General features: G+C 43.5%; 1 protein-coding gene across 2 annotated transcripts in view; it reads right to left on the reverse strand.

Moving 5' to 3' along the window:
* The window catches only part of STK39 (serine/threonine kinase 39), a 302,762-nt gene that overhangs the window by 250,412 nt on the left and 30,957 nt on the right, over positions 1 to 21,393 (reverse strand). Inside the window, exon 1 of one of the 2 annotated variants that reach the window (XM_044242266.1) lies at positions 18,635 to 18,653. The exons of the other annotated variant lie outside the window; for it this stretch is intronic. Within the exon in view, the coding sequence (XP_044098201.1) occupies positions 18,635 to 18,638 (4 nt within the window). The 5' untranslated portion in view covers positions 18,639 to 18,653. Of the gene's footprint in view, positions 1 to 18,634; positions 18,654 to 21,393 lie in introns of those variants that run through there. 2 annotated transcript variants of the gene reach the window in all.

Below are 21,393 nucleotides of genomic sequence, written 5' to 3' on the forward strand. Positions count from 1 at the left end.
CAAATAATAGATAAAATCTTTAAAAAAAAAAAAAAATCAACAGTTGGAAGCTCAACCCACCGAGCCACCCAGGCGCCCCACTGGTATGTGTATTTTTAATAAGCCTCTCTAGTGATGCCCTAATACTCTCAAGTTTGAAAACCACGGTTTCTGGGTCTCAGCTTGCCTCTCCCTTCCCCTGCCAGGACACAGGAAAATTTATCAGTTAGGGACCAGTTAGGAAAATAGAAACAACACTAGGTACTACAACAGACATCACGCAATCTAAAGAAGAGGTTCAGCAAGAGTCAGCTGAAAACAATGAGCAATGGAGCGAAACTGGGGGATGCAGCTCCCGCCCCCGGGACGGAGGACGGGGAATCGAAGGGAGGATTGGGGTTATGGGAATCTGCCAGTTGAGAGGAGAGACCCACAGAGCTGGGAGCAGACCTCTTGAGGAGCAGGTGCTGGCACCTCGGGACCCCCTATGAGAGTCCACATGGGACTGGGACTCAAACTTGTGAGGATAGCCCGGTGATGGATTCTCTGAGGGGTGCCAGGAGGCTGGTTCCAGGACATAGCAAGGAGATGGAGACAGGAACCAGTGGCTGCTAGCAGAGTGAAGGACCCTTCTGGAATGAGGCGGACAAGCACAACAAGCAAGTGGAATGAATCACGTCCCTTCTGCCTCCTCCAGGCTCCCAGAAGCGCTCTAGCAGCCCCTAGTAGCGGAGCTTAACAGGGAAACAGGAGGCAGAGGAGGAACGTGGTTTGCCGAGTAACAGCCCCATACACAAGCCAGTCTAGAAAGATCTGTCTGGTGCCCAGAGACAACCACTTCATAAGGAGCCAAAGGAATAGGATATCCATCAGCTTCAGCCAGAGGCTGGGACCAATTCCAAGCTCCACCTAGCAAGGGCCGACCTTGTTCTCTTCATTCTCCTTCACTCTGTTTTCAAACACAACTCCTAAAATGGCCCCTTTTAATATCTAACATCCCCCAAATGTTCATTCTGTCCCCACAACCCCAGACCAGCCTCACTCTACTTCCTTTTGGTCAGGCAGTAGTTTGAGTAGGGGTCTAGGGCCAGACAGCCCTACCAGCAATGTGACCTTGGGCAAGTTGCTTCGTACATGTATGCCTCAGTTTCCTTAATTATAAAAAAGGGAATGACAATCGTAGCCACCCCATGGGATGGCTAGAAATATTACATGAGATAATACACACAAATATATCAGCTTAAACAAACATGTCTGGCACATAAGTGGTCAACTCTGTTTTGACTGTACTATTATCAATAGTGTGATTATCCCAGACACCTGTATCTGGGTCCACTATAAGTTTCTTTAAAAAAAAAAAGAAAGAAAGAAAGAAAAGAAAAGCTTTTTAATCCCCTCCCCTAGGATCACCTCTGCTCCCACAGAACCCCACTTCTCAGTTTCCTGTGAAGTTAAGACCACCTCTTCCAACACTATTGCTGGTAGCCAGCATTGACAACTAACCTTTTTAGGACAATGATTGGGTGTACAGAAAATCGGGCAAGGAAATGATTCATTATTCAAGATCCACTTCTCTGGTCATTACCCTTGGCTACCACACCATCCATGAAGCAGCGAGTAACTACAACAATTCTCCTAGCTCAAGAACATTGGAAAAAAGTCCACTCGTGTTAATGCCACCCACCCCTCCCTACCTCTCCATCCGATCGACTTTACTCATCATCTCACTCCTGCTTATCTGGTCTCCCCGGGAACCTGAAGGTTCTCCCCCAAGTAACACCACACACCAGGAGGTAAGGGACAACCCTAAAGGGTAGAGGTCTTCCTGCCCCGCTCTCTACACACTCTTCATCCAGAAGCAGGATGATGCCACAGTCTGAAATGCTAGCAGAAAAGAAGAGGGACACGGGAGTGCGAATTTCAGGAACACAAAGGTCCGGTGTGGTGGGAAGCACTGCGTTGGCAAGCTGAGTGGGGTCCAGAGCGCAGTGGAGTGAGAAAGAAGGCGAAGAAGCACCCCACAAAGGGCACTTCGCACCACTCGGGCCCTGAGGGAAGCAGCAGCAGGCTGTCAATCCCCGCCTCCACCTGCCCCACCCCCCAGGTCCCGGCTCTGAAGCACCTGCGAGATCTCACAGGGTGACATAGGGGGAGCCTGGCAGGACCTCAGGAGAATGCTCCCTCCCGTGGTCTTGACACCCGGGGCCAAAATGTTAGAGGACTATGTAGGAATCGGAAAATGTGTGGACAGTGCAAGGGGTCACCTGGATATCCCAGGAATATGCAGATGTTGACTCAGCAGGTCTGGGGCAGGGGCTCCCACTCCCAGGTGATCCGAAGCAGCTGGTCCGTGGACCACACTCGGAATCGCTAGAGCACAGGGGAGGTAGCTGACCCAAATCACCCACAAAGCTTCCAGGTGCCCACCTCCTAACAAAGGATTAAAGGCTCGGAAACCTACTGACCCAGCCCTCCACAGCCCTCCACAACCCCAAGGGCTGACGGGGGAGGGCGGCATGAGCTGTGGGGAAGCAGATGCCTGCGGAGTCTGGGAGAAGACGCATGACCAGCTTGGGAAAGGGGTTCCCCAGCCTGCAGGAGTCCAGAGGGAGCAAATCCCTCTACGGGGAACCACACTTGGTAATTTTGTATGTATTTAACTCTTCAAAAATGAAGATTCAATACCCTTCCCCTTAATGTTTATTACTTGATTTTTCGGTACGCTTTCAGAAACTGGCTGCAAAGGGAAGATGAGGCCGGCCCTACCTCCCTGCCTCAGAAGACAGAGAAGACAGAGAGTAGTTTAACTTGAAAATTACTTTCAGTAACTGTGGCTTAAATTAACTTGGGCTCTGGTTACCTGGAAATTTATTCCATGAATCCAGAAAACAGGATTCCTCAACTATTATGGGTAACGAAGGGTCCACAGTAAACCAAAGTGAATAGTCAGATCACCGTAAATGCTTTTATTCAACACACATTAAACAATTAAACTTTATAACAGGAATATGATGTCTAAATTCAACCTACACAGAGGACCTCGTGTGGCATTTCAAGAAGAATTATTACAGATAGTAATCGTGTTAACTGAAACTTCTTTCTTGTAGCGTGAGGCCTAGGTCCCCAGGTCTGTGACCCCCATCTCTAAGTGGCAGCAAACGTGTATTCTACAGATGGCTGCAAGGAGGGGCAAATACGATGTAAAGTCACTCACTCATCTCCTCCTGTTTTGATAGCGAGGCTGATTTGATTGGAAGTACTGGTTAAACCGATCTTTTCAGAGAGAAACTCCTTTGCCTCTTTCTGTTTCATTTACTCATCAAACGATGGAAGTATTCAGTTTTATGTCTGCTGTCAAGTTTCTGTTGGCCAGACCCTTGGGTCTAGGCTCCAAGCCGTTGGCCCAGTAGCTATGTATAGACCAAAATCCTGAAAAGGTCTGGTTTCAGATTCAATCTTCTCATGTGTCAATTAGTTCCGCTTTGTTACTTCAGCTAATTCAGTCCTAGTCGGGAGACCAAGATGGATAGATGGGTATAACAACCCCATCACCAGTGATGGAAATGGGGAGTGGGAAGGAACAACCAAAAGCCCATCATCTACTACGTACAATAACTGTAATGATGCCTTCAACACACACAGAATAATAGCATCTCAAAGTTGAAAACAAACGTCAATTTACAGTTCGTACAATCATATGACAAAGACTATGTGTTTTTTTAATTTATTCAAAGACTTTACTGAGCTTCTAAGAACATGTCAGGCACTATTTAAGGTACTGGGAAGGAGGCAGAGAGGAAAAGGGGCATGACCTCCAAGAGTTTACAACTTAATTGGAATGATAGATATAGATTTCTTTAAAAATCATGAGTAAGAACTTGATTTTGTGGGGCGCCTATGTGGCTCAGTGGGTTAAACCGCTGCCTTCGGCTCAGGTCATGATCTCAAGGTCCTGGGATCGAGTCCCGCATCGGGCTCTCTGCTCAACAGGGAGCCTGCTTCCCTCTCTCTCTCTCTGCCTGCCTCTCCATCTACTTGTGATTTCTCTCTGTCAAATAAATAAAGAAAATCTTTAAAAAAAAAAAAGAATTTGATTTTGTGATAAGTGCTATAACAAAACAGATATTATATCAATTTGTGGGAAGATATCTTAAGCTATGATGGCCAGGGTGGTCTCTCCAAGGTGGTAACATCTGGACTGAATTAAAGGAGCCACAAAGATCTGTGGGTGGAATATTCCAAGAAGAGAGGCTGCACGTGCAAAGGGCCCGAGGCAGAAATGAGTTTGGAGAGCTTGAGGGACAGAGACAAGGATAGTGTGGCTGGAGCTTGTTGATAGAGAGGGTAGGGGTGAAAAGAGATGGTCAGACAGGCAGGCAGAGGAATGAACACCCAGAAAGAGCCCTGTCAACCAAAATAAGTGCTTTGGAAAGTTTTGATGAGAGCCACTGACTCACATTTTATACTGCTCACTCCAGCTGCTCTGTGGACACCAGGTTACAACGTGAAGCAAGAGCAGATGCAGCGTGATTGGTTAGGAAGTTGCCTGAGAGGGACAGGCACAAATTCATGATGGCTAAAGACTGAAGAGGGAGGGAGACAAGAGGCTGGATAAGGGATCTATTCGGAGGTACAGCCACAGGATTTACTGATTGACTGGATATTAACTGGGGTGGGGGGTAGATTTAGGTAATAAAACTAAATGTATGATCGCCTCCACTATAACCATCACTGCATTTTACAACAAACAATCTTGATTCTCTCTTCACCTTTGTCCATTCCAAAACTCTGCCACCAGAGCTGTCCCTCCATCAGAACACGCACCGCTTGCTCCCGATGACAACTCAAACAGCGTGAGCCACCACGCATTTGTTCAACCAACCTTCCAAGTCAAGAACAGGAAGGCTGAGGATGGGGGGATCGGAGGCTTCGAAACCAGGCTGCTTGCCCCCTCCCCTTATGGAGGAGAGCAGAGGCCGTGCTCCCAACATTCAACAGATATTCTCAGGGAAGAAAGAAGTGTTCGGTCATTTCCTTCAAACGAATATCTGTCTGTACTGCCTCCTATGAAGAACAGGTTTGAAAACCAAACATAAAGATATTTAATATTCGGTATTGGGAGGCATTCCTTTTTGTCCATCCCACTCTTTTTCTTGTGGAGGCTCAGAAGAAATAATTAACCAGTCCAACGAAAGTTTGTTTCCTCCCATCCTTAAAATTAAATCATGCCAAGCAGCAACAACAAAGAGTATTTTGAATAAATTTTTTAAAATCCCATTACCCAAGCACAGCTATTTTCAGGCTTGCATATTACATTCTAATCCTTATTCATACCCACACATGCACACTCACAAAATATAGTCACAGTAATTATGGCTCCCGGTAGTGCTGTTTACATTGTGAGTTAGAGTATAAATATTTTTCACGTTTCTAAAACATGTTTATAATTACATTAGTTGCAACGCAACCCCCCAACATGTTATTGAACCATAAACTCTAGCCTTAACCCTAGGATTAGACACTTGAATCCTTTCTCGGAGTTTTGTATAGTAATTCCAAAGGGATAACCCACCTTTGGTGCAAAATAAAAGCTGAAACAATGCCAAATGCAGAAGCTTCAAGACTTGTATTAAAAAGTCACTGTAGGGGCGCCTGGGGGGGGCTCAGTGGATTGAGTCTCTGCCTTCGGCTCAGCCATGATCTCAGGGTCCTGAGATTGAGCCCTGCGTGGGGCTCTCTGCTCGGCGGGGAGCCTGCTTCCTCCTCTCTCTCTGCCTGCCTCTCTGTGTGTCAAATAAATAAATAAATAAATCTTTAAAAAATCTTTTTAAAAAAGTCTTTTTAAAAAAAAGTCGCTGTATTTGGTAGCTCATTAAATTGCTTATAAAATCGTTTATCTGTCAGTGATTTGCCAAACCAAGTGAGTAAAAAGAAATACATCCATTTCACTTGGGATTATTTACCTAGGACACTAGAATAACTCACAAAGCACAACAGGAAATCGGCTGCACCTGCCCTGAAGAGTGTGCACACATTTTTTTTTTTTTTAGTGAGAGAACACAGTACAGACTTAGAGGATCATCACCTTCTCTGCATGGTGATTTGGACAAAGTCTCAGCCTTCATCGGGTAAGGGTCCACAGACGAGACATGGCAAGAGACAACTCTGGATGCCTGAAGTATAGTTCCACGCTGAAATAGCTCCCTGTATTTAAACATGTATGGGCAATGTAAGACTGGATAAATACAGAACACGAATAAATGTCAGAGAAAGATGGAATACCAGCCTGTATTCTAAAGGTGCCTTTTCTTTAAGGCTTTCTAAGCCCTCGAGCATGGCTAAAAGGTGTCGGAATATGCTATTCCAAGGCCACTTTCCCAGCTGTCCTCCAGATTCTTCGTCACCGCACTGGATTTTAGGCGATGCTAAAAGTAGCAGAGGGGCTGGGGGAGTGTCAGGGACTTTAGCTTCCAAAAGTGTTTTGTGCATCTCTTGAGACCCTGACACCTCAAGGGTTATGCCAGGCAGCAGACATAAGGCTGACACGGCTACCGTTCATGCTTGGCTTTAAATGGAAGCCAGCAGCAGCCTCTCTGTGAAGATTCGCAAATACCCGGGACACCAGAATGTCACCTTTCCCATGTAGTTGACTCACTGTCCTTAACTTGTGCGTCTAGCCATTTCAGGAGAACGTCTGCAGGAGAACAAGACATGGCTATCTACAGGTAAGATCCTATCACGCAACCACTGAACTCCATCCTGGAAAACGAAGGAAGCTGTTCAGTTTCGCAAAGTGCGAGATGACTGGTGAAAAGGCACCATTTTTAAGGAATTCCATGATACCCTATATTTGAACATTCTTTCCTTTTTTTTTTTTAAGATTTTATTTATTTTTTTGACAGAGAGAAATCACAAGCAGGCAGAGAGGCAGGCAGGCAGAGAGAGCGAGAGAAGCAGGTTCCCCGTCAAGCAAATAGCAAAATGAGGGGCTCAATCCCAGGACCCCGAGACCATGACCCAAGCCGAAGGCAGCAGCTTAACCCACTGAGCCACCCAGGCGCCCCTGAACATTATTTCAAAGCAGACTCTCACATCTTCTGCCAGGACTTACATTGAACAAAAACTCCAAAAGGACATCCAAATTCTTTGGACAACTGGTATTTAGCCATATCCAATTACTTGAAATAACTAAGCTGTCAGCAGGGTCTTAGAAATGTTTGGGCGACGAGAGTGTCCGGATGTCATATTATGTTTCACGATAGCATCTGACCTGTGTTACATTTCCTCATATTCTCCAGCAAGAAGCAAAATGACCAAACAGGCCCAATGAAATAAGGTTCTGTTTTCCACTCACCTTAGTTTCATTCTCAATCTTTAACATTTTCCTGGGTTTTTTAAACTCATGTCTCAAAAACTCTATGTCAAAATATTTAAGAAGTGGGAAAGACTACGACTGGTTAAAGAGAGAGAGAGAGAGAGAAAAAAAAAAGCAATCCATGGAAATATTAAATGCTATGCCACTAACTCGAGCTCAGCACACTTGAAATCTACAGGACAAAAGCATCCCCAACAACCATTATATCCTCAACTCTGAAACAAATGTACTTAAAGGACACCACAAGTTAAAATTAGAATTTATAAAAACCCATTCTTGGAGCTCCTGGGTGGCTCAGTCAGTTACATGTCTACCTTGGCCTCAAGTCATGATCCCAGAGTCCCTGGAGAGAGTCCACATTGGGTTCCCCTCTCAGCAGAGCGTCTGCTTCTCCCTCTGATGCTCCCCCATTTCGTGCTCACTCTCGCTCTCTCTCTCTCTCTCTCTCGCAAATAAGTCATCTTCTACTACCCTTGGTAAACATTCACCTTGTATTTTTGTACCAGTTTATAAATAACCGTATTTTCTCTACTTGATTTTATGATGATGAAATCCACAGAAATGTCTACCTACCATGGGCTCAGGGACCCAACGTTATCAGAGAGAACAATCACCTCCTGTAGCCCAGGGAGACCAAGATGTGTAACAAACATCTTCTACGTGGGACGGGTACCAGCTCAGAACAACCTGACTTTTTGGTCTATATACTATTGATGTAAGATTCACAGTCACAGTCTCCAACTCAATAAATTCCTCTGACAGGACTTTAAGGAGTTGGCGGGGCAGGTGGGCAGGGACGCATAATACCAACCAGGAGTTAAAACTTTTTATTTATTTTTTTTTAAAGATTTTATTTATTTATTTGACAGAGAGAAATCACAAGTAGATGGAGAGGCAGGCAGAGAGAGAGAGGGGAAGCAGGCTCCCTGCTGAGCAGAGAGCCCGATGCGGGACTCGATCCCAGGACCCTGAGATCATGACCTGAGCCGAAGGCAGCGGCTTAACCCACTGAGCCACCCAGGCGCCCCCAGGAGTTAAAACTTTTTAAAGGCAAGTCTCACATGGTTTGCATTTTCCACCGACCCTCCCCAGTTGACTTTTAATTTCTATCTCATGCTTTCATTTGTTAAATAAATGACGGAGATTCCTTCCAAGATTTTCTTTTTAAAATTTTTTGGATTTGGGGGCGCCTGGGTGGCTCAGCGGATTGAGCCTCTGCCTTTGGCTCAGGTCATGGTCTCAGGGTCCTGGGATCGAGCCCCGCATCGGGCTCTCTGCTCATCGGGGAGCCTGCTTTTCCCTCTCTCTCTGCCTGACTCTCTGCCTGCTTGTGATCTCTCTGTCAAATAAATAAATAAATAAATAAATAAATAACATTTTTTTATTTGCCCACACCACAGAGGCCAAAGCTTAAGCTAGCAGTGAGACTCTGTGCCTCACGAAAAGTGTGGGTAAAACATACCCCACAGAAAAAGATTTCTCGAGGACACACGCAGACCCAGAACTGCAGCACAGGAGAAGCACTGAAAGGTATTTCTGGGCAAAGCTGGGATGTTTATTTTGTCCTTATGTCAAAAAATGACAGACTTTCACTTCAGGAGTTAGCAAGCTCTGGTCATCACAGGTCCATCCGGCGAGCCAGCCTCCCACCCTCCAGCCTTTGAAAGAGCTGGAAAAAGAAACTCTTTAAAATACTAGTACAGTCAATATTCTAGATCACCAGGCCCAATTTAATGGAAAAAGAGAGAAACCAGACACAAATAATTTCCAAGTGGATGAAATCTAGTCGTTTTTACCCCATTCCTAAAGGAATGCAATCTGAAACTGAGAGAAATCCCATCCACATTTCACTTTTTTTCCCCCAAAGCCTCCTAAAAACCCCCATTGAGAATAAACACCACCTCCCCCAAATGGCTCCTTTCCTACCCCAAATCACAATTCCATCAGTCAACGAACAAGGAGATTTTCCCAGTCTGGGTTCCTCAATTGATTCCCAAAAGACTTAGGACTCTGAATCAAAATAATGTTTAAGGAGACCATCCAATAAAAAGATATCTCTAGTTGCCATTAAAGCAAGAACAAAGAACAGTTTTGTCCTGCTTCAAATAGCTCGGATTATTCTCTGTCAATGGCCCCAAATAAACAGAAAACAACTGGAGAGGAGGCATCCTGAGGAGAATGAGGCCCCTCCTTCATGCTGGCCCAGTAGCCACACAGCCAGGATTTCTGCAAGTATTTTTGGTTTGGGGGACTCTTTTTTTTTTTAATTTTCCTTTTTTTTTTTTAAAGATTTTATTTGTCAGAGAGAGAGAGCACAAGCAGGGGGAGTAGCAGAGGGAGAAGGAAAAGCAGGCTCCCCAGTGAACAGGGAGCCAAATGCAGGACTCAATCCAGGGACCTTGGGATCATGACCTGAGCCAAAGGCAGACGTTTATAATCGACTGAGCCACCCAGGCACCTCTAATATTTAATGTTCTTAAATTCATATTCAATTACTTAACATATAATGTATTATTGGTGTCAGAGGTAGAGGTCAGCAATTCATTGGTCTTATGTAAAACCCACTGCTCATTACATCCAGTGTCCTCCTTAATGCCCATCATCCAGTTACCCCATTCCCCAGTCCCTACCCTCCAGCAACCCTCAGTTTGCTTCCTATGATTAAGAGTTTCTGGGGCACCTGGGTGGCTCAGTGGGTTAAAGCCTCTACCTTCGGCTCAGGTCCTGGGATGGAGCCCCATATTGGGCTCTCTGCTCAGCAGGGAGCTTCCCCACTTCTCTCTCTCTGTCTGCCTCTCTGCCTACTTGTGATCTCTGTCAAGTAAATAAATAAAATCTTTAAAAAAAAATAATTATCATTTTATTAAAATAAAATTTTTTAAAAAAGAGTTTCTTATGGTTTGTCTCCCTCTCGTTTCATCTTGGTTTTCTTTTTCTTCTCTTCCCCTATGATCCTCTTTCCACATATCAATGAGATCATATAATTGTCTTTCTCTGATGGACTTATTTCACTTAGCATAATACCCTCTAATTCCATCCATTTCATTGCAAATAGCAAGTTTTTTTCATAACTAAGTAGTATTCCATCACATGTGTGCATACCTGTGCGTGTGTGTGTATATATATGTGTGTGTATATATATACATATACATATGTATATGTGTATATATGTGTGTATATATATATGATCTTTTCTGATGTGGAAAAGTCTTCTTCCACACGACTCCCTCTGATATGCAGAGAAAGTGACTGTTCTCTTGTTCTCCCACTGGTCATTTACACAGTTAGTCATGATGTCCTCCCCCCACCCCAAAATTCCACCCCGAAGACATGCTCCATCATATGCAGCAGTGTCCAAATTGCCAGCATGCTCTCTCTGGACTGGGTTACTACAATGTAACAGACAGAATACATAAAAATTTTGGAAACTATCTGGAGAGATTAAAAAGAGAGAAACAGGGCTATAAGACCATTTTAACAGTTAACTGAGATTAGGCTAAGGGAAGACGATCATATGTAGGAGATAATGAGTGAGCCCACACTTTCATCTCCACTTTCAGAGCAACTAACGGAGGCATAAGGGGACTCAGGTTAGATGAGCAGATGAACTTTCTGGTGGGAACAGTATAATAAGGGCATGGAAGTTATAAAATACCATGGATGGAAAGATTTACAAATATATATATATATTTTTGGTATATATTGTATATGTATATATTGTATATATATATTTGTGTATATATATATTTGTGTATATATATATATATATCTAGGGCAGGGTTTCTATATCTATACAGATATAGATATAGATATCTAGATATCTAGATATATCTAGGGCAGGGTTTCTCAAACTTTACACATTGACCGATGTCCCAGAGGGTACGGGAAGAGAAGGTCAAAACCTCCCTCACCAGAGAACCACAGCTCTAAGAGTTGGGGGATGGGGGGGAGGGGTTCTGCCTAAAAGACAAAACAGAGAGAAGTGAGGTGGGGAAGAAACCAGACATCCTTTCCAAGTATCAAGGTCGTGGCCAGACCAGTCACCGAGAACTGAAACTCCCTGAGGGAAAAATCGAGGAACCCGGATTACCTGCATTACCCAGAAAACAGATGGCTGGTTGCCCTCAAGAAAACAACGAAAAGGAAGAAAGGGAGACAAAAGAAGGGAAGAGGAATCACTTTGTCTTCGGGGACCCAGTTACGTGAAACCACGGCTTCACAGACCTGAGTTCCTAGGAAGGCGTTCTAGCCGAGGCTGAGTTTATGAGAAAGGACATGTCAGAGCTGTCACCAATGTCAAACTGGAGGCTTCTTATCATGTTAAATGGTGTTGACGTGACGCTGAGACTGAACACTCTGGAATGTGAAACATGGGAAAAGAAAGAATGGGGAGAAACAAAGCCTTCTCTCTCTTCAGGGCCTGCACCCACTTGAAAACAAAGGAAAGGTTATACGATTTGGAGAACCAATGTGTGTTCTTGAAATGCTTGTCAAAGGCACTGCGTGCTTGCCCAGGAGAACATCTAGAAGAATTCCGGGACACCTAACGATAGGCAAGCCCTGCTTAAATGCACAAGGTGCTGTGACAGGGACTGGACACAAAGCAAGGTCACCACACCTGGCTGCGCACCTTGGGGCATACAGTTTAAGGCAGTTTTAAAAGCGGGCACTGAAGAGGTACAAACAAGAGGTGTTTTCTGGGCCTTCCAAGCTTGTCCCGCACTGGCCCCTCAGCGTTTCACCACCATCACTGGAACAAAAGAAAGAACCTGTCACTGGGAGAGCAAGGCCAGGTAGGCTGGCAGGAAATCCATCCAGAGCAGAAACGAGGGCTCCAATCTCTTGCCCAGGCACCTGAGGTGGAAGAGGCAGGGAGAGCAGGACCCTGGGTCCGGAGGGCAGCTGGGAGTCAGACACCATCCCCCCAGGAGCTGGCAGAAACCACACTTGCGGTGCTTTGCCCACCGGCGAGTCACTCAGCTATCCACCAGTTTCCAAGCATCATAGCGCACAGATCAACGCACAAGAGAGTTGGCCCTTCTAAAGATTTTCACTGCCAGATACTGAAATCTGAATTAGGCATAAAAGAAGGAGAGCTCCTTCTTCCTGGTTCTTTATCTGCCACTTCGGATGCTAATGATGCATACTTTGCTCCAAGGCAAATTTTAAATCCCTGGATGTCCTTTCTCACTAGGCCCAACAAAATTCTCTTGGCAAGTTGTCTGGGCTTTCCTTTGTGTGTGCTCAAGGAATACCAAGTCTTTGAATAAAGGTGTCCACCAAACATAATTAAGTACTATTTGGCACGGAAGTTTCCTTTGAAATGCGCGGAAAAGAGCACTAATGGACTGATGGGTGGTCAGAGGAGGTGGACAGATGGACACCTAATAAAGCAACTATGTAAAACATTATTGGCAGATGATAGGTGATGGATATATGGGTATTCCCTGTAAACTTTTCTAACCTGGCTACATTTTTTTTAAAGATTTAAAGATTTATTTCTGAGAGAGAGAAAGCGCGCGCGCACACACACACACACGCGCGCGCGCGCGCACGCACTTGCGGCGGGGGTGGGGGGGTCACAGAGGAATAGAGTCTTAAGCAGACTCCTGTGCCGAGCTTGGAGACGGCCCCACCTACAGCTCAATCCCATGATCCTGAGATCACGAACTGAACTGAAACCAAGAGTCAGACGCCCAACCAGCTGCACCAGCCAGGGAAGCCTCAAAAGCAAGTTTTCAATACCCCTGCAGTATTTATCTTGGAATAATATGTAATGGCAAGGGGGATATTAATAATATATTTAATAGAAATAACAGGTCATGAAACACCATGTACAATATAATACTGGTTTTGTGAACACGCAGTAAACACCAAAATACTGTTTTTCTTTTGGAGATGGAATTATGGGTGACAATTTGTTTTCTTCTTTGTGCTTTTCCTACATTTTCTAATTTTTCTTTAAGGAGCGTGTGTTGTCACAATTTAAAAAATGACTCGATAATATTAAACTTAAAAAAAAAACACAAAATCTCTAAAGCCAAATTTAAATTACTTACTCTTGAGAATTATATGGATAAGAAATTTTGTTACAGTGGGATTTTCATATATACAGGTTCAACACCTTTAGCAGATTCTTGAAAAAGCAACTCAGTTTTAGACAACTAACTAAGTCAAGACCATAGGAAATGTGTGTTAGTACTTTATAAGCAGATTTTCAAGTCAAAGCTCTCAATTCATGTAGATTCTACCTGGCCCGTAACATCCATCTGGTTTACCACTGATGCAAAGCCTCCTCCCTGACAGCAGTGTCCTCGTGAGGGCCTCCTTCAGGCTCCAGAAAAGTCAACAGCTGGCACATCTACCCATGTTTCTTTGTCCAGGGCATACAGCACAACACCTACTTCTCAGTGCAAGCATAAAGATACACCTGATGTGTAAGTGTTGTAGCAGAGATGAGATTGAGCCTCTTGCTTCTGTGGCCGACTTTGAACAAACCACATGACCCCGAACTCTACGTGGAAAGCACTTGTGTCAGCATGAAAAAGTCTCTCTGCATTCTTTAACATTTTACAGGGTTACAGTTCTATGAAACAGATGCCCCCACATTCCGCTTACTTCTAGAAGAGAAGAAAGGAGTCAAAAAACGGGAGTTTTCTCAAGGATGTATCTGAGGATCCAATTTCAGAGACAGTGATCAATCCCAGATAGGTAAGGAGGGAGGAGAGAACTCACACAGGTCTCCAAAACCCTCATGATGCCCTTCCAAGGGGATGAAAACCAACCTCATTAACATGACTCAGGATCCATACTATGAGCGCGGCACAAATCAAGGTAAATCCACTCACATCATCAGATTCCAGCTTCCAGAGAGGTTCATTTAACTCCCCTCTTTTACCTTACCAGGCGCAACTTTCCCTGTGCAAAACCAGTCAGAAAGTTGTCAGTCTTGCAAGCAGCTGGAACAGGGAAGTAAGAGCCTCCTACTCAGCTCTATAAATGACCCAAGTTGGATTAAGCTGTCCTCTGAGAACTCAGGAACTGTGACTGATTATCTTTAATCCATTTGCATTGCTTTCATTATTTCTTTATTTCTTTAAAAACAAAGGAAAATTATTCTTAATTTTCCTTTGTTTTTGTTGCATTAAAGTTTCAGTGACATGAACAGTGAAAATGAACTATATATTCTAACTGGGGAAGGAACTGAGTGCTATTTCTAGAGTATTTACATCTTCCAATATAGGAGAATTCATCCAAATAGGTGGAATATTTTATAAACATATAGAGCCCTTCCCCTTCCATCGCCTTTTGACTTAATTTAACCCTTAATTAAGCCTTTATTACTTGCACCACACAAAGAAGGCAAGGCAGCCGAGGCAGCAATGAGTGGAGGACACCTACTGCCCTGTGGGATGGTAAGTCTCAGCACACGAGTACATGAATCCAAAAAACAATACAAGCACCAGCAGAGATCACAAGTGCTTTGGCAGCTCAACAGAGTGTCAACAGTCCCCAACTTCCGATGGTTCCACTTAACTGTTTTTTCAACTTTACAATGCTGCAAACGCAATATGTATTCAGGAGAATCTGTACTTTGAATTTGGATCTCTTCTTGGGCTGCTGGTACACAGTAGGACAGTCTCTCGTGATGCTGGGCAGTGGCGGTCACAGGCCCTGGCCAGCCGTGCGATCACGAGGAGAAACAACCCACATACGGACACCCATGCACTTCACTTTCAGTTCAATATTCAATCAATTACAGGAGATGTTTAACCCTTTGTTATAAATAGGCTTGGTTTTGATTCTGCCCAACTGTAGGCTATTGTGAGTATTCTGAGCACATTTAAGGTAGGCTAGGCTAAAGCTATGTTTGGTAGGTTGGGTGTATTAAATGCATTTTCAACTTACAGTATTTTCAACTTATGATGGGTTTACTGGACATAAATTGGGTTTCCTAGGAACTGTAAATTGTATCCACGGCCTGGCAAAATAATGAAGACAAACTTTTCATGATAGAATTATTTAAGATGTGCCTTCAAAGGTAGGAAATGATAAAAATACTAAGTATAGCTTAACATTTATTGAGCAATTAAAATGTAGTGGGTACAGCAGTATTTTGCACACGTTACTGAACACTGAGAATCTCATGAGGCAGCACTTTAGCCCCAAGTTACAGATAAGATCACTGAGTCTCGGAAAGTGATTTGCATGATGTCAAACCACTGGTCCAGGAAAGAAGCTCCAAATCCAGGTCTACCTACTCCCAAAATCCAGGAAGGGAGAAGTACAGAGAAAGAACTATTGAGAAGGAAAAGTAGGGGTGGGAAAGGCAAGATCAGAGATGAACGGGGGCATAAACATTCCCCAAAACAGGCAGGTCCCTTCTTGGTGGGTGTCCTGGGTGGAGGAGCAAAAGTATGGTCACACATTCTAATGTCAACGCCAAGTAATGAACACTTTTGGGAAAAAAGATCACAAAAAAGCGAGGGTCCTCCTAATGTTTACTATGTATGAGTATATATAAAGCATTTCCTAATCCTATGCAGATAAAAAAAATAGTAATAATAAGCAATTTTTACACCTCCCCACCTCAGCTCTGGCTAAGACAACCTGTTGTCATGGAGATGTAAGGACATGCTAACCTACGAGATCGCATCATCCTGAAATGATCCGTCGACCAAGTGCCGGCACACTTTCGGAAGCAGACAATGTCAACATAGCGTGAAAATTAATAGCAGCACCAACAGAACCTTTCCGACTTTCCTGACAGGAGCAACAGCTAGGGGCAACAGCTATCTGTATACTTTCCCAGGGGCAGCAAGCTGCCTGGATTGTGAAGAAAGCTACATGCGGAAAAGCCGTCATGGAAAACTGAAGCCTCTTTAAGTGTGTACTTTCCCTGAGAAACTTGCTCCACTCTTTCCTTTACTACAAGGACCTCTCAAACCTTCATCTCTGGCCCCCATCTCTTCTCCGAGATCCCAGTCTACGATCACACCGTGCAACAGGCACATCACCATCTCCTTCCTCACACAGAAGCACCACATTGCCTTGCAACAGGCAGGGGTTGTAGCTGGCTGGGCCGGTGACATGGGAGCAGTGCCGAGGCGGAGGAAAGCTCTGACAGCTCGTCCCCTCCTGCAGCAATCAGACCATGACCTCCCACAAGCCCAGAGCTGCTGCAGGAGAGCTGACTCTCCCAGGTGCACGGCTGTGTTAAGCTCCCGTGATTCGGACTTGTATGTTACTGTATGTTTACACCACAGCCCAGCCTCACCTGAGAAAACAAGCTCACTGGACCTCGAAGGGGAACCAAAATCCCCCTTAGGTCAAATTCTCTGCCTTGTTCCACCTACATCTGGAGAAGCCTACCTACCTTCGATTTTGGTTAACCTCCAGAAATCTTAGGTCCTGCTCCACTCCTCTGCATCCCCAGGCCTGAGTGAAGAAATTGTACAGAAGCAGTTTGATACATTTTTATTGACGGTGATGAAAATCTTAAGCAAAACCAAATGAATTTTAACAAGTTAGACTTTGTAAAAAGAATGAAGGGAATTCTACAGAGATCACCAGGAAAACATTTATTTTGGGAAAAAAAATAAGGCTCAATCATGAAGCTCAGGGTCTACTTAAATACATAACTTTTCTCTTACTATACCGTACTAACATAAGTGAAAACAATCTCAATTCCCACCCAGGCTGCAAGGGCAGTGACTCTAAAGAGAGCAGAGCGGATAAAAGATGCATGTAAATATGCTGATATTTTTGCAAGGATTAGACTGCCACTACCCAGAACCTACTAGAAGCTGATACTCTTCACAAATACCACCCACAATTGTAAAAATTAAAAGCTTAAACCCACAGAATTGTAATGCAAATATCAAAAGTTCACTTCAAAGGTCACTTCCCACCATTTTTTCCCACCCCTTCTTGAAAAGGGCCCACACAGGCAGGCTAAGAGAACAACTGTGAAAGGAAAATATATGTGTGGTTTCATACAAATTTGTAGCTTAGAGATATTGTATATTTCATTACCAGCTCCCAGATCATACAGGCTACGCAGGAACACAGCAAGACACACACACAATCCTGTTGATCTATCTACTAGTTAAGCAAACTCTCACACTTTGAACAACGAATCTAAAATCTACACTCAAAAATCTTTAATCTCCTTTTTATTTTCTGTGAGAAAAGCAAGAAAGGTTTTCTTTTTATCCGAAGGGCAATCTACACAAAATGATAACACTATTTGATTATTATTCCATTTGCCTTTCTCTGAAATAAGGCAAAAACACACTCAACAAAATTTCAGTCATGAGTCGGCATTGTATCGTTTAAAAAGGAAAGGTGACTAATTAGCCCACCTTCCCCGTGGCTATCCAATCCCACCACGGAAACTGAAACTTCAGTTCCTTTCAACTGAACTTAAAGATCTTACACGATCAGTAAGCTAGGACAAAAAGTACCAGTAACCACCAGCCAAGACAATTAAAAAAGAACCTACCCAAAAGGCAAAGCAAGACTGTTCTCTCTCCCATCACACCTATTTCATTTTAAGAGTATTAACTGAATATGGCAGGATTGTTCCACATCCCTGCTCAGCAGAAGTATATATTGCAACGAGACCAACCATCCTTCATTTCAAATACATGAGTCAAGAGGAAGTAGTATTAATTATTCAGGGGTTAGCACACATCCACCAAGTACTTTCCATACATGTGCACCTGTTTATAATGGTCATTTCTGTTCTAGCGTTTCCAGAGTTCACCAACCCTGGGAACAAGAGAGAACCCAGAAGCTCTGCCTTCTCAACCATGCTTTTGTGCCTTTCACCTCTAAACCACTGAGCTGCAGGTAATATTTGCTGGTAGGAAAATTCCTGTCTTAATGTTATGACCGGAGGCCTTCATTTGCTTTCCAATGAACTCTTTTTTTTTTTTTTTCAATTTTGAGTAGTAAACATATGCCTACTTCATAAAGCCTCATCAACACCCTGTATTCTGCCTCTAAGTAGCTCATCAGAGTAAATCTGTATTAGGAAACCTTTCACCATACCTGTGAGCAAACACCTCTTTCATTGCAGGGCATGAGCGTAAAGATTCTTCTTACTGGTCCTGAAAGTAAAATTCAGACACAGACTCGCTGATTCTGCTGTAAACCAAACTGTACCCCATTTTCAGGGTGTGGGTGGAGGTGACAGGGCCTGAGCTGGGAGGGTCCCTCGCAGATAACAGCCCCCTTCTGTCGCAATTACCTAAAAAGTGACCTCTTGATACTTACTCATTTGGGCTCGTGAAAAGAATGAGGCATCTCAGTTGGAACTAATATCCAAGAGGAACGAGAATGGCACCTTTGAAAAGTTAAGAATTATCTCTTCAGTCATCCAGAACCTTTGCTGCTCTCACATCAGAAGAGGTGAAAAGAAGGAAGCTTGAGGCTTACAGACCACACACCTTCCTTTTACAGAAAGAAGTAGCTTGTAAGGCAAAGATGATCTTAATACCTTGTGCTCAGTAAACACAGCAAACTCATGCATTCATTCAGTTAAGTGTTTATACAAGGAAGTTACTGAAACTTACCATTCCTGAGAATGTTCCCTCCCTACCTCACCTGCAGGAAAACAGCTCCCACCTTCCTCCCAACCTTGATGTCCAGTCAATAAGCGCTTCAGAAAGAAGACTTCTACGCTGGCCTACAGCTCCAGAACCAGTCCTCTACATGAAACCTGGCCAGCTCTCCTGACCCTGCGCCCCTGGGAAGATCACAGACCCTCCCTGAGCCACCTGAGGCGTGGGGGACCTGCATTAAATGAAGAAGGTTTGCAGATCTTACCAGGAAAACTGCTTAGAGCATGCTTCAAAAAGCACCAAGTTGCAAAAGAACTCATTTCACATGCCATGACTAATCTTAACCCACACCCTGACAATTCCAAAAGTGTTCACAGCATAAAATAGTAAACTTTAGCTAAAGGTCATGTTTTCAGACCATATTTTTAAACAAGCAATTATCAATGACAAGTCACACATGAAGATAGTCTCCTTGTATCAAATCACTGGGGTGCCTGGCTGGCTCAGTCCGTAGCGCGTGCAACTTTTCATCTCAGGGTTGTGAGTTCAAGCCCCACACCGGGTGTAAAGATTACTAAAAATTAATAACTAAATAAATCTTAAAAAAATATATCAAACATATCACATGGTAAGGCTCATCTCCCCCCGATCCCCTTGTATATGTTCCTAGTGTTGCTGGTTTGGTATATATCCTTCTGGTCCTTTTTCTAGGCATTTATACACATATTTTTGAAACCACCAGAAGTATATAGTGAAGTTGTATAAAACTATAACATAACTATTCAGGAAAAGAATCTGCTTCTGTCAGTACTTAGTCATACATATATATATATGTATGACTTATATATTATATGACTTATAATATTCCCATATATATATGGGAATATTCCCATATTCCTTACATCCCATTCCTGGATATACATTTTCATCCTTCAACATAGGCCTACGACAGCATGTATAAGGATGTTCCCTGCACTGCTCTGTGTGGGAACCGAGAGATGGAGGAAAAAATAAGAAAACCCACAGGGAAACAAATGTCTAGGTAAACATAGCAGGCTAAATAGATTAATCATTAAAAAAATAGTTCTAGGGGCGCCTGGGTGGCTCAGTGGGTTAAGCCGCTGCCTTCGGCCCAGGTCATGATCTCAGGGTCCTGGGATCGAGTCCCGCATCGGACTCTCTGCTCAGCAGGGAGCCTGCTTCCCTCTCTCTCTCTCTGCCTGCCTCTCTGTCTACTTGTGATCTCTGTCTGTCAAATAAACAAATAAAATCTTTAAAAAAATAGTTCTAAATTTTAAAAAATAGTATGAGCTGAGCACAAAACCACTCATGTAAGTTTAAAACAGACATAAATATCTTCATTTGCTCTAATAGCCGCACACCTCACATGATTCCTATGAAATGGAATAAAACACTTAAAATAGTCCCTGTCACTTTTAAGCACTTTGCAAATTTCACTTTATTAATTAGATAAGAAGATGTTCACAGTATATCATGAATTTTCTATAACAAAACCTCATTCACAATATCATTCCTTCTCCTAGAGGGTTTTCTTTGCCCCTATTAAAAAAAACACACTGGGAGAGGGGGGTTGGGAGAAGCGGGGTAGGGTTATGGACATTGGGGAGAGTATGTGCTTTTGGGTAAATTGGAAGGGGAGGTGAACCATGAGAGACTATGGACTCTGAAAAACAATCTGAGGGGTTTGAAGTGGCGGAGGGGTGGGAGGTTGGGGTACCAGGTGGTGGGTATTATAGAGGGCACGGCTTGCATGGAGCACTGGGTGTGGTGAAAAAATAATGAATACTGTTTTTCTGAAAATAAATAAATTGGAAAAAAAAATCAAAAAACAAAAAAAACACATAAGAGATTAGAAAGTGCTGTTCAAAATGCTTGCAGTGGTTAACTCTGAAGGGAAATACATGTGTTTCTTGGCTTAGCCTCCCTTTTGGGCCATATTTCTACAACAAACATATATTACTTTATAATTTTCTTTGATCCTTAATCTTTCTTTCAATATGATTTATGAAAAAAATAAGAAAAGAAAAGAAAGAAACAATCTAAAAATCCATCAGTGAGGCAATAATTCAATTTTGGTACATACAAATATCACTTAGCCACTTTTTGTCAACATGGGAAAACAGCACACTGTTGTTTGGGGAAAAGCAGGCTCTGACACCATACACAGATCCGAGAGGCCATGGACAACAGTGGTCAGCATGGATTCTAGTGGAGTCTGCAGCCAGTCCACCCACATTCACATCCCACCTGCCACTCAGAAGCCGTGTAACCTGCAGCAAAATAGCCTCCCTGAGTCTCAGGCCCCATCTGCAAAACGAGGGTGATGAACGGGCCCTCCCCATATAGTTGCAGTAAATAAATGCAAAAGATGCAAAAAAACAAACACAAGAAAAAAAACATGCATCAGGTCCACTAACAGTATACGTTTTGCTGATGTAAATTAAACCTCAA

The sequence above is a fragment of the Neovison vison genome, chromosome 3 (genome assembly GCF_020171115.1).
Source record: "Neovison vison isolate M4711 chromosome 3, ASM_NN_V1, whole genome shotgun sequence".
Taxonomy (NCBI): domain Eukaryota; kingdom Metazoa; phylum Chordata; class Mammalia; order Carnivora; family Mustelidae; genus Neogale; species Neogale vison.